Raw genomic sequence first — 14735 nt, forward strand, 5'->3', positions numbered from 1 at the left:
AGTGTAGATTGCAAAGTACATCCTAGTTGGAGAGAACATGGTAAGAAAGTGACCATAAGGGGAATGAATTATTGTAACTCAATCCAACAATAAGAAAGTAGGTAACTGAATATGTGTCCAACAGTGTAGATTGCAAAGTACATCCTAGTTGGAGAGAACATGGTAAGAAAGTGACCATAAGGGGAATGAATTATAGTAACTCAATCCAACAATAAGAAAGTAGGTAACTGAATATGTGTCCAACAGTGTAGATTGCAAAGTACATCCTAGTTGGAGAGAACATGGTAAGAAAGTGACCATAAGGGGAATGAATTATAGTAACTCAATCCAACAATAAGAAAGTAGGTAACTGAATATGTGTCCAACAGTGTAGATTGCAAAGTACATCCTAGTTGGAGAGAACATGGTAAGAAAGTGACCATAAGGGGAATGAATTATAGTAACTCAATCCAACAATAAGAAAGTAGGTAACTGAATATGTGTCCAACAGTGTAGATTGCAAAGTACATCCTAGTTGGAGAGAACATGGTAAGAAAGTGACCATAAGGGGAATGAATTATTGTAACTCAATCCAACAATAAGAAAGTAGGTAACTGAATATGTGTCCAACAGTGTAGATTGCAAAGTACATCCTAGTTGGAGAGAACATGGTAAGAAAGTGACCATAAGGGGAATGAATTATAGTAACTCAATCCAACAATAAGAAAGTAGGTAACTGAATATGTGTCCAACAGTGTAGATTGCAAAGTACATCCTAGTTGGAGAGAACATGGTAAGAAAGTGACCATAAGGGGAATGAATTATAGTAACTCAATCCAACAATAAGAAAGTAGGTAACTGAATATGTGTCCAACAGTGTAGATTGCAAAGTACATCCTAGTTGGAGAGAACATGGTAAGAAAGTGACCATAAGGGGAATGAATTATAGTAACTCAATCCAACAATAAGAAAGTAGGTAACTGAATATGTGTCCAACAGTGTAGATTGCAAAGTACATCCTAGTTGGAGAGAACATGGTAAGAAAGTGACCATAAGGGGAATGAATTATAGTAACTCAATCCAACAATAAGAAAGTAGGTAACTGAATATGTGTCCAACAGTGTAGATTGCAAAGTACATCCTAGTTGGAGAGAACATGGTAAGAAAGTGACCATAAGGGGAATGAATTATTGTAACTCAATCCAACAATAAGAAAGTAGGTAACTGAATATGTGTCCAACAGTGTAGATTGCAAAGTACATCCTAGTTGGAGAGAACATGGTAAGAAAGTGACCATAAGGGGAATGAATTATTGTAACTCAATCCAACAATAAGAAAGTAGGTAACTGAATATGTGTCCAACAGTGTAGATTGCAAAGTACATCCTAGTTGGAGAGAACATGGTAAGAAAGTGACCATAAGGGGAATGAATTATTGTAACTCAATCCAACAATAAGAAAGTAGGTAACTGAATATGTGTCCAACAGTGTAGATTGCAAAGTACATCCTAGTTGGAGAGAACATGGTAAGAAAGTGACCATAAGGGGAATGAATTATTGTAACTCAATCCAACAATAAGAAAGTAGGTAACTGAATATGTGTCCAACAGTGTAGATTGCAAAGTACATCCTAGTTGGAGAGAACATGGTAAGAAAGTGACCATAAGGGGAATGAATTATTGTAACTCAATCCAACAATAAGAAAGTAGGTAACTGAATATGTGTCCAACAGTGTAGATTGCAAAGTACATCCTAGTTGGAGAGAACATGGTAAGAAAGTGACCATAAGGGGAATGAATTATTGTAACTCAATCCAACAATAAGAAAGTAGGTAACTGAATATGTGTCCAACAGTGTAGATTGCAAAGTACATCCTAGTTGGAGAGAACATGGTAAGAAAGTGACCATAAGGGGAATGAATTATTGTAACTCAATCCAACAATAAGAAAGTAGGTAACTGAATATGTGTCCAACAGTGTAGATTGCAAAGTACATCCTAGTTGGAGAGAACATGGTAAGAAAGTGACCATAAGGGGAATGAATTATAGTAACTCAATCCAACAATAAGAAAGTAGGTAACTGAATATGTGTCCAACAGTGTAGATTGCAAAAGTACATCCTAGTTGGAGAGAACATGGTAAGAAAGTGACCATAAGGGGAATGAATTATTGTAACTCAATCCAACAATAAGAAAGTAGGTAACTGAATATGTGTCCAACAGTGTAGATTGCAAAGTACATCCTAGTTGGAGAGAACATGGTAAGAAAGTGACCATAAGGGGAATGAATTATAGTAACTCAATCCAACAATAAGAAAGTAGGTAACTGAATATGTGTCCAACAGTGTAGATTGCAAAGTACATCCTAGTTGGAGAGAACATGGTAAGAAAGTGACCATAAGGGGAATGAATTATTGTAACTCAATCCAACAATAAGAAAGTAGGTAACTGAATATGTGTCCAACAGTGTAGATTGCAAAGTACATCCTAGTTGGAGAGAACATGGTAAGAAAGTGACCATAAGGGGAATGAATTATTGTAACTCAATCCAACAATAAGAAAGTAGGTAACTGAATATGTGTCCAACAGTGTAGATTGCAAAGTACATCCTAGTTGGAGAGAACATGGTAAGAAAGTGACCATAAGGGGAATGAATTATAGTAACTCAATCCAACAATAAGAAAGTAGGTAACTGAATATGTGTCCAACAGTGTAGATTGCAAAGTACATCCTAGTTGGAGAGAACATGGTAAGAAAGTGACCATAAGGGGAATGAATTATAGTAACTCAATCCAACAATAAGAAAGTAGGTAACTGAATATGTGTCCAACAGTGTAGATTGCAAAGTACATCCTAGTTGGAGAGAACATGGTAAGAAAGTGACCATAAGGGGAATGAATTATAGTAACTCAATCCAACAATAAGAAAGTAGGTAACTGAATATGTGTCCAACAGTGTAGATTGCAAAGTACATCCTAGTTGGAGAGAACATGGTAAGAAAGTGACCATAAGGGGAATGAATTATAGTAACTCAATCCAACAATAAGAAAGTAGGTAACTGAATATGTGTCCAACAGTGTAGATTGCAAAGTACATCCTAGTTGGAGAGAACATGGTAAGAAAGTGACCATAAGGGGAATGAATTATAGTAACTCAATCCAACAATAAGAAAGTAGGTAACTGAATATGTGTCCAACAGTGTAGATTGCAAAGTACATCCTAGTTGGAGAGAACATGGTAAGAAAGTGACCATAAGGGGAATGAATTATTGTAACTCAATCCAACAATAAGAAAGTAGGTAACTGAATATGTGTCCAACAGTGTAGATTGCAAAGTACATCCTAGTTGGAGAGAACATGGTAAGAAAGTGACCATAAGGGGAATGAATTATTGTAACTCAATCCCACAATAAGAAAGTAGGTAACTGAATATGTGTCCAACAGTGTAGATTGCAAAGTACATCCTAGTTGGAGAGAACATGGTAAGAAAGTGACCATAAGGGGAATGAATTATTGTAACTCAATCCAACAATAAGAAAGTAGGTAACTGAATATGTGTCCAACAGTGTAGATTGCAAAGTACATCCTAGTTGGAGAGAACATGGTAAGAAAGTGACCATAAGGGGAATGAATTATTGTAACTCAATCCAACAATAAGAAAGTAGGTAACTGAATATGTGTCCAACAGTGTAGATTGCAAAGTACATCCTAGTTGGAGAGAACATGGTAAGAAAGTGACCATAAGGGGAATGAATTATAGTAACTCAATCCAACAATAAGAAAGTAGGTAACTGAATATGTGTCCAACAGTGTAGATTGGTTAGGACACTGTGGACCATAATGAGCAAGTTAACAATCTTCCAAACTTCCTCATGGGATAAGGACATCTGTGTGAAGGTGGGACAAGGATCATACCATCTTCACCAAGAACCAGGAAAACTATCATGATCACACAGCTCCAAGCAATTGATTCAGGAACGTGACATCTGGTACTGAAAGATAATTTATCACGTGCAATCAACTCCCACTATTGTGACAATAACATCCACGTAAGAAGGGAGAGCCAAGGACAAAACATCCCACATATCTCTACTGTGATTCACAACACAGGAGTAGTAGTTGAAGGATAAAGATAAACAACCTGGGGATGTACACTGATTGGTTCACTCAAAATTCAAAACCAGCCTGCAGGGTACTGACATCCACACAAGGGTAAGAAGAGGGCTTCCAATCATATGGGTGAACTGCATTTGGATGTCACACATCACTATGTTTTATCATATATCAAAGGATATTACATCATCAACACTGGCTAAACACTCCCACCCTAATCTGAACTCAATGTTTATTATGCAGAACTCGTTGAGCAGAGTACCTCCATGATCAACGACACTGGTCGCTCGGAACTGGTAAGGACACCCATATTCTGCTAGAAGAAAGGATGCTGATAATGCATTGGAAAGCACAGGAACATTGACAACCAAGACAGTGCAATGGGTGATCATGAAATCTTAGTTTGAAAAGGAGACCAGACCAAATTATTCAATCAATGCATGGTACAGAAGGGCAGAAATTCCCTTCTGTTTTACTCACAAAGTCCATCTGTGGTAATTTACAGGAAAACGTCAATTTATAAAGCAAATATTACAAGGTTATTCACCTACAAGAGATCTTATGAAACACCCCATCTAAATGATGAGCCGTCATAGACATGGAAAAGAAAGTGCTGTTCAACATAGCACACAGTGTAGAATTAGATTTATGCAGAGGAAGATCCAAGCAAGGAAGGCACGAAAATTGGGCTTCTCAAGAGTTACCCAGGGTTAGAGTTGCACCCAAGATGGAAATATAGCTAGAGATGGAAGAAGAAAAACCTGAGGAAGCTGAAACCTCAATATGATGAAAGTAATAGGAAATGAGAGTGCCAGAGTTGGTCCATATGCTTGGTTGTAGGATCTCCTCCAGAAGTTAATAAAGATAAAACAAGGGAAAAATAGGTGTCACATTCGATGAGAGATAACATAGTACAAAATATGTCAGGAATAAGCTGACTGGATCAAACAACAAACCCAACTGATGAGTGTTAAAGGGAAGAGATCTCTGGATGAAGAAGGTTGCCAAGAGATAAAGAGAAGAGAATGGAAACCACAAAAGGAAGCCATATGGACAATGCAACAATAATGGAATCGGGACGAGGGTAGAGATGAGAAATAGAGGGAGGGGAAGCAGGCAAGAGAAGGAGTTACGCTCATGAGCTTCTGAGATTTAGGGAGGAACAATCCAGATAAAAGAGAAGATACATATGGTGGTAAAGTGTGTGTGTAATGTCTTACCTATTGGTCCAAACTACCACCAAATATAGTAATGCTTTACCTATTGGTCCAAACTACCACCAAATATAGTGATGTCTTACCTATTGGTCCAAACTACCACCAAATATAGTAATGTCTTACCTATTGGTCCACGAGGTTTTTTTATAAACTTTCCTTGTTGATATGCTTCATTAATTTTGTTATCAATTCTGGTACTTGTGTTCCAAACATCCTCAGCTGATTTCCTCGACTAGCTTCCAGGTCTTGCACCTTCGATTAAAACACGATGTTCCATTTCCAGTCCCTGTTTTTCAGTCCTAGACAAAAGTTATCCAACAGTTATTATGGTTATTTGGAAAACTAGATGTAATTATTTGTACACTGTAAAGCATGTCAAGTGAAAGTGATCTAATTTATAACGTCACGTATTTTACAGTTTTTTGACAAGTTTATTTAAATAATTCGATCTATGACGTTAGCAGGTACAAACTGTCAGTGATCAAAACAGGAATTATTTAAACTGAAATATTTATGCACAAGAAATACTGATAAATACATCTTACAACCAAGAAACACCACTTACTGTATAGAGTCTTCCTTTTCAGTGTAATGAAGAACTGATTTTTTTAGCTGATGTAAATGAAGTTTGGTTGTTGATAGTTGAGAGAGAAGTTTCTGTTTCTCCTCTTCTAACAGCTGAAGTTTTCTAAGTCGCTCTTTCCGTTCACTAACATAATCTACTGGTCCACTAGATACATTTTTATACAAGACATACAATAAACATAAATGGATACATATGTCCGAAATATATACATGAATACGAATGTTAATAATGTGTTAACAATTCTATACGTAAAAACGGCTGGTTTGGGTTGAGAAATTTTTATGTGGAGGAGTGAACAGCGTTTCGACCTTCTTCCATCATTGTCAGGTTCACAATGACCGAAAAAGATCGAAACGTTGTTCGCTCCTCTACATAAAAATTTCTCAACCCAAACCAGCAGTTTTTATATATACATCTCTCTACAAGTGGGATTTTTCATCATCACTGATTGTTAACAATTCTGTCATTTCTAAAACCCATGGAGCTTTCAATTAAAGATAAGTAACTTCTACAGTTACATTAAAAATTCAATTAACTTACTTTATTATTAACATATGTTAATAAAGTTGGTACCTAAACAAGCTTCTAACATATGTTAATAAACATGGTATCTAAACAAGTTTCTAACATATGTTAAAAAAAAAAAATTATAACCAGTGGAAAGGGCTGTTCAACATATTTATAACCAGTGGAAAGGGCTGTTCAACATATTTATAACCAATGGAAAGAGCTGTTCAACATATTTATAACCAATGGAAATAGCTGTTCAACATACTTATAACCAATAGAAAGAGCTGTTCAACACACTTATAACCAATAGAAAGAGCTGTTCAACATACTTATAACCAATAGAAATAGCTGTTCAACATATTTATAACCAATGGAAAGAGCTGTTCAACATACTTATAACCAATAGAAATAGCTGTTCAACATATTTATAACCAATGGAAATAGCTGTTCAACATATTTATAACCAATGGAAAGAGCTGTTCAACATACTTATAACCAATAGAAATAGCTGTTCAACATATTTATAACCAATGGAAATAGCTGTTCAACATATTTATAACCAATGGAAAGAGCTGTTCAACATACTTATAACCAATAGAAATAGCTGTTCAACATATTTATAACCAATGGAAATAGCTGTTCAACATATTTATAACCAATGGAAAGAGCTGTTCAACATACTTATAACCAATAGAAAGAGCATACTTTCCTTTAAAAAAATTTCTTACACAGATATTTTGTTTCTGTAACCATATGAATTGTTTAGCCTGAGATCCAATGTGTGCAGTTTCTGTTAACAGAGTACAGTTAGTCGACCAGTTAAATTAATAGTAGTTTTGGAACATTCTATTCTAGATACTTACATATCTTTTGTGCTCTAAGGTGCATGTTTAGAGAAAACATTAATTATTTTGTGTACAAATAGTATAGTATAAAAATACATGTTATTAAAAATAGATTATTGAGTACAAGTACACTATAACTCTGATATAAGTCCCACATTTCTTGTTTCTTACATATATGTTTATGCAAAAACGGCTCGTTTGGGTTGAGAAAATATTTTACATAGAAGAGCAAACAACGTTTCGACCTTCTTTGAAACTGACATTGACCAAAGAAGGTCGAAACGTTGTTCGCTCTTCTATTTAAAATATTTTCTCAACCCAAACGAGCCATTTTTGCATATATATTTCTCTAAAAGTGGGTTTTCTCGACATCACTGATTACATATGTTTGTTTATTGCTATGTGTTAAAGTGATGTAACCTTGTTTACTTGCATCTGTTGAGTTGTCCCATTGTAAGATATTGGGTTTTGTGTACCGTTAGAAAGCCTAAAGCAATAAACCTAAAACAGGGCAGGAATAAAGAAATCAGAGTTGGAATTACAGTAAATAATTATAATTATCTGTTACAATCTGCAGCTATTATAGAGAAAAATAATGTATCTTTGATTAGTGGATGTTTTTCAAGTTTTCACAGCATGTTGAGAAATCTGCTACAGCTAATGTTAGGGTGAGAAAAGACAGAAGTACAAACTTTAACTAAAAAAGTGTTTCAAATGAAACCTGAAAACCATAAGACAGAAATAAGTATCTTTATTCTTAACATGAAATTCACCGTTCAACTTGGACCGATTCAGAAAACTATAAGACAGAAATAAGTATCTTTATCCTTAGCATGAAATTCACCGTTCAACTTGGACCGATTCAGAAAACTATAAGACAGAAATAAGTATCTATATTCTTAGCATGAAATTCACCGTTCAACTTGGACCGATTCAGAAAACTATAAGACAGAAATAAGTATCTTTATTCTTAGCATGAAATTCACCATTCAACTTGGACCGATTCAGAAAAATATAAGACAGAAATAAGTATATTTATTCTTAGCATGAAATTCACCGTTCAACTTGGATTGATTCAGAAAACTATAAGACAGAAATAAGTATCTTTATTCTTAGCCTGAAATTCACCGTTCAACTTGGACCGATTCAGTAAAATGTTTTATAAATTGTAACCAGTTTAATGAATAGCAATATGAAACCTATAGAAATGTTAATTTTACTTTGACAGTTTTGTCACAGTAAGACAGCCCTTTCTATTTAATAAATTTGTACCATGAGAGAAAAACACAAAAGGAGAATTAGACACAACTTACGCTTTTCTCAGTTCTTCAATTTTAATAAGAAGTCCTTCTTTTTCTTTTCTTCCAGCTTCCATCTCATTTTCAATCGCTTTTAGTTCTCTCTACAGAACAACAAGTAATAATCACCACATCATTTTTAAACCAGTTGGGTTCACATATTTCATCACGCTAAATTAATGGTTTTGAGTCTTACAACATTCAATGTAGACAACTGGATTAAATTAATCAATCTTTATAAAAGAAACACATCCAGTAATGATGGTATTTGTATTTTGAATTTCACACAAAGCTACTCGAGGGCTATGTCTGTGCTAGACATCCCTAATTTAGCAGTGAAGACTAGAGGGAAGGCAGCTAGTCATCACCACCCACCACCAACTCTTGGGCTACTCTTTTACCAACGAATAGTAAGATTGACCATAACATTATCGTGCCCCCATGACTAAAAGGGCAAGCATGTTTGGTGCGACGGGGATGCGAACCCGCGACCCAGAGATTACGAGTCGCATGCCTTAACACGCTTGGTCATGCTGGGCCCAGTAATGATGGTACTGACTTCTTTGTTGTCCTTATGTAATTTGCATGTTTTTAGAAATCCTGAAGCAATTTGGTCAAAAGTTTAAAAAATAAGTGTTTAAACATGTATTGTTAATTTTAGGGTTAACCACAACATTGCTCCATTTCTCAATGTAAAATACAATAAAGCAACAACAATAAATAAACAGTACTGAAACTTACTTCATAAGGATAGTGTGAACCTTACAGCAGAGTGAGAATGATATAAACAGATTTATACAATTTTGTTTTTTTAGTGTTTTGTTCTTTGTGTAAATATTTCTGTATAAATAAAAATTCAGACAACAATACTTCACTGAGTACATAAGGAAAGTAGAAACATTAAACAACTAGTTTCTCTACAATATTAAACACTTACAGAACAATACTTTACCCAGAATCCCAGTTAAATTACAGTAGTTTTGGAACATTCTATACTGGATACTTACATATCTTTTGTGCTCTAAGTGTACAGTGGGCACAAGTAGAATAGAATTTCTTGTGTGGTTTAAAACAATGTTTTATTGAAAGCCAGGTTCCAGTTTGTTTAACAGATTTCATCGAGACTTTTCTGAAACTTAACTTGGCATCTTGCTAAGACTGAGATATTGTTGGGTATAAATGTTAGTAAGTGTTTCTAAGACTGAGATATTGTTGGGTGTATATGTTAGTAAGTGTTTCTAAGACTGAGATATTGTTGGGTGTATATGTTAGTAAGTGTTTCTAAGACTGAGATATTGTTGGGTATAAATGTTAGTAAGTGTTTCTAAGACTGAGATATTGTTGGGTGTATATGTTAGTAAGTGTTTCTAAGACTGAGATATTGTTGGGTGTATATGTTAGTAAGTGTTTCTAAGACTGAGATATTGTTGGGTATCAATGTTAGTAAGTGTTTCTAAGACTGAGATATTGTTGGGTATAAATGTTAGTAAGTGTTTCTAAGACTGAGATATTGTTGGGTATAAATGTTAGTAAGTGTTTCTAAGACTGAGATATTGTTGGGTATAAATGTTAGTAAGTGTTTCTAAAACTGAGATATTGTTGGGTGTATATGTTAGTAAGTGTTTCTAAGACTGAGATATTGTTGGGTGTATATGTTAGTAAGTGTTTCTAAGACTGAGATATTGTTGGGTATAAATGTTAGTAAGTGTTTCTAAGACTGAGATATTGTTTGGTATAAATGTTAGTAAGTGTTTCTAAGACTGAGATATTGTTTGGTATAAATGTTAGTAAGTGTTTCTTTCACTTTACAGTAACACATTTACACAGACCAACTTGCCACTGTTTTATCTTGTGTTAGTCACTGTGTTTATGATTTCATTTTAAGTTATTATAGTTGTTTTCCTGATGAATTCAGTTGTAGATCAAAAGAACGAACAGAGACAAACTTCACAACTCAGTATCCTAAGAACATCCAGGTAGCCAACCATATCTTACTACAATGAAGTAAGCTACAAGCTGGGAAATACCACAGAAACTAAAATTTATTTTATCTTTAATGACTAGTGTCATATCTATAGAGTATCCAATCCTAAAGATTACAGATACGTGTTGTCCAGCACCTAAAATACATGATATTACCCCTTAAACATAACCAAAACTGATATATACAAAATATTCAGGTTTTTTTACAAGGATAGGATCACATGTGATATGTCAGTTTTTAATAAAATAAGTAAAAGCATACAGTCATTTTGAATGTTATTTTATGAAGAAAAAGTCAAAAATACTGAAAACAAAGCTTACTGTCTTGCTTCTCAGGTTATTTTTGAGTCTGGTGTAGTGTTCTTTGGACTCTACATGTTCAGGCTGTTTGCTGAGAATTTCCTCATGAATCTGTTTTAGCTTATGTTGAAATTCTTCTCTGTGATGACTTATTTTGTTCAGTTTAGACTATAAAACATAATTTTGGTGAAAAAAATAAACATTATTCTCGACTGTATATTTATGGAAAATTAACAGAAGTTCTTACATCACTACATTGTTTTGTATAAATGTTTCAATGAAGAATAAAGAAATGATTTCTCTGGACAAATTCTAATACTTCATTATTTATACTTAAACAAGACACTGTTTGTGTTTAAATTCTCACCAACATGAAAGTAAAGAACATCCTGAATTATTTATAATTTAAAAGTAACTCATGATTTATACTAGTTCCATTTGTACATTCCAGCCTATACCAATATTTTTGTAATACTGAACTGTAATTACAGATAGAAAACAATTTAGTTTAAGAGTTAACACAACTATTTATTTTAAAGTAATTAATCTACACCAGAATTTGTGTTTTACACTAAATAAATAATTTTGATGTTCTACAAAGTTATGAAACCTGAGTAGCGATGAAAAGTCCACTAAGGTTTCATATTTTAATCGTTAACCCTCACACTGTGATGATGATGAAGTAATGAGAGAAGAGGCTGATAATTCTACATTTAGTGATGATAATGATGAAATAATGAGACAAGAGGATGATAGTTCTACATCTAGTGATGATGATGAAGTAATGAGACAAGAGGCTGATAATTCTACATTTAGTGATGATAATGATGAAATAATGAGACAAGAGGATGATAGTTCTATATCTAGTGATGATGATGAAATAATGAGACAAGAGGATGATAGTTCTACATCTAGTGATGATGATGATGATGAAGTAATGAAACAAGAGGATGATAGTTCTACATCTAGTGATGATGATGATGAAGTAATGAAACAAGAGGACGATAGTTCTACATCTAGTGATGATGATGAAGTAATGAGACAAGAGAATGATAGTTCTACATCTAGTGATGATGATGATGAAGTAATGAAACAAGAGGACGATAGTTCTACATGTGATGATGATGATGATGAAGTAATGACACAAGAGGATGATAGTTCTACATCTAGTGATGATGATGATGATGTAATGAGACAAGAGGATGATAGTTCTACATCTAGTGATGATGAAGTAATGAGACAAGAGGATGATAGTTCTACATTTAGTGATGATGATGATGAAATAATGAGACAAGAGGATGATAGTTCTACATCTAGTGATGATGATGAAGTAATGAGACGAGAGGATGAAAGTTCTACATCTAGTGACAATGATGATGTAATGAGACAAGAGGATGACAGTTCTACATCTAGTGATGATGATGTAATGAGACAAGAGGATGATAGTTCTACATCTAGTGATGATGAAGTAATGAGACAAGAGGATGATAGTTCTACATCTAATGATGATGATGAAATGAGACAAGAGGATGATAGTTCTACATTTAGTGATGATGATGTAATGAGACAAGAGGATGATAGTTCTACATCTAGTGATGATGATGATGAAGTAATGAGACAAGAGGATGATAGTTCTACATCTAGTGATGATGATGAAGTAATGAGACGAGAGGATGAAAGTTCTACATCTAGTGATGATGATGAAATAATGAGACTAGAGAATGATAGTTCTACATCTAGTGATGATGATGAAGTAATGAGAAAAGAGGACGATAGTACTACATCTAGTGATGATGATGATGAAATAATGAGACAAGAGGATGATAGTTCTACATCTAGTGATGATGATGATGAAGTAATGAAACAAGAGGATGATAGTTCTACATCTAGTGATGATGATGAAGTAATGAGACGAGAGGATGAAAGTTCTACATCTAGTGATGATGATGAAATAATGAGACTAGAGAATGATAGTTCTACATCTAGTGATGATGATGAAGTAATGAGAAAAGAGGACGATAGTACTACATCTAGTGACGATGAAGTAATGAGACAAGAGGATGATAGTTCTACATCTAGTGATGATGATGAAGTAATGAGACGAGAAAATGAAAGTTCTACATCTAATGATGATGAAGTAATGAGAAAAGAGGACGATAGTACTACATCTAGTGATGATGATGATGAACTAATGAGACAAGAGGATGATAGTTCTACATCTAGTGATGATGATGAAATAATGAGACTAGAGAATGATAGTTCTACATCTAATGATGATGATGAAGTAATGAGACAAGAGGATGATAGTTCTACATCTAGTGATGATGATGAAGTAATGAAACAAGAGGATGATAGTTCTACATCTAGTGATGATGATGATGAAGTAATGAGACAAGAGAATGATAGTTCTAAATTTATTGACGATGATGATGAAATAATGACATAAGAGGATGACAGTTCGACATCTAATGATGATGATGATGAAGTAATGAGACAAGAGGATGATAGTTCTACATCTAGTGATGATGATGAAGTAATGAGACAAGAGGATGATAGTTCTACATCTAGTGATGATGATGAAGTAATGAGACAAGAGAATGATAGTTCTACATCTAGTGATGATGATGATGAAGTAATGAAACAAGAGGACGATAGTTCTACATGTGATGATGAAGTAATGAGACAAGAGGATGATAGTTCTACATCTAGTGATGATGATGATGAAGTAATGAGACAAGAGGATGATAGTTCTACATCTAGTGATGATGATGAAGTAATGAGAGAAGAGGCTGATAATTTTACATTTAGTGATGATAATGATGAAATAATGAGACAAGAGGATGATAGTACTACATCTAGTGATGATGAAGTAATGAGACAAGAGGATGATAGTTCTACATCTAGTGATGATGATGATGTAATGAGAAAAGAGGACGATAGTACTACATCTAGTGACGATGATGAAGTAATGAGACAAGAGGATGATAGTTCTACATCTAGTGATGATGATGAAGTAATGAGACAAGAGGCTGATAATTCTACATTTAGTGATGATAATGATGAAATAATGAGACAAGAGGATGATAGTACTACATCTAGTGATGATGAAGTAATGAGACAAGAGGATGATAGTTCTACATCTAGTGATGATGATGAAATAATAGAGACTAGAGAATGATAGTTCTACATCTAGTGATGATGATGAAGTAATGAGACAAGAGGATGATAGTTCTACATCTAGTGATGATGATGAAGTAATGAAACAAGAGGATGATAGTTCTACATCTAGTGATGATGATGATGAAATAATGACACAAGAGGATGACAGTTCGACATCTAATGATGATGATGAAATGAGACAAGAGGATGATAGTTCTACATCTAGTGATGATGATGATGAAGTAATGAGACAAGAGGATGATAGTTCTACATCTAGTGATGATGATGAAGTAATGAGACAAGAGGATGATAGTTCTACATCTAGTGATGATGATGAAGTAATGAGATAAGAAGATGATAGTTCTACATCTAGTGATGACGATGATGAAGTAATGAGACAAGAGAATGAGAGATATTTATCTAATGATGACAGTGAAGATGATGAGCCTGGACTCAGCAGAGGAATACATGAAGAACACTGACAATGGTAAATATCCCAGTCACAATGTGTAACACTGGGAAGTATACATTTCAACTACTGTAAAAAGATTAAGTCATTTTTGAAACAAATTATTTTTCTTAAATTTTTAAATTTCCTCATTTTAACTTATAAACAAGTGAGTGAATCTGCTGACCTCTTGCTCCTGAACTTTCTCTTCATACTTAGGAGTGCTTTTATCTTCTCTTGTAAAACTTTTGAACAGTTCTTCAATGTTCTTTATAAACCAGAAGCAAATAACATTTAAGTT

The 14735-nt window shown here is 34.1% G+C and overlaps 2 protein-coding genes across 2 annotated transcripts in view; both read right to left on the minus strand.

The window, feature by feature from the left end:
* LOC143241621 (structural maintenance of chromosomes protein 6-like) overlaps positions 1 to 5497 on the minus strand; it is a 40692-nt gene extending 35195 nt beyond the window's left edge. The window contains exon 1 of the mRNA XM_076484798.1: positions 5429 to 5497. The gene's annotated coding sequence lies outside the window, so the exon portion shown is untranslated. The remainder of the gene's footprint in view (positions 1 to 5428) is intronic.
* LOC143241620 (structural maintenance of chromosomes protein 6-like) overlaps positions 5429 to 14735 on the minus strand; it is a 40600-nt gene continuing 31293 nt past the window's right edge. Inside the window, exons 10-14 of the mRNA XM_076484796.1 lie at positions 14622 to 14702; positions 10849 to 10995; positions 8560 to 8648; positions 5871 to 6035; positions 5429 to 5604 (exon numbers count right to left, since the gene is read on the minus strand). Coding sequence (XP_076340911.1) covers positions 5538 to 5604; positions 5871 to 6035; positions 8560 to 8648; positions 10849 to 10995; positions 14622 to 14702 — 549 coding nt within the window. The 3' untranslated portion in view covers positions 5429 to 5537. The remainder of the gene's footprint in view (positions 5605 to 5870; positions 6036 to 8559; positions 8649 to 10848; positions 10996 to 14621; positions 14703 to 14735) is intronic.

The sequence above is a fragment of the Tachypleus tridentatus genome, unplaced genomic scaffold, assembly GCF_004210375.1.
Source record: "Tachypleus tridentatus isolate NWPU-2018 unplaced genomic scaffold, ASM421037v1 Hic_cluster_1, whole genome shotgun sequence".
NCBI lineage: Eukaryota > Metazoa > Arthropoda > Merostomata > Xiphosura > Limulidae > Tachypleus > Tachypleus tridentatus.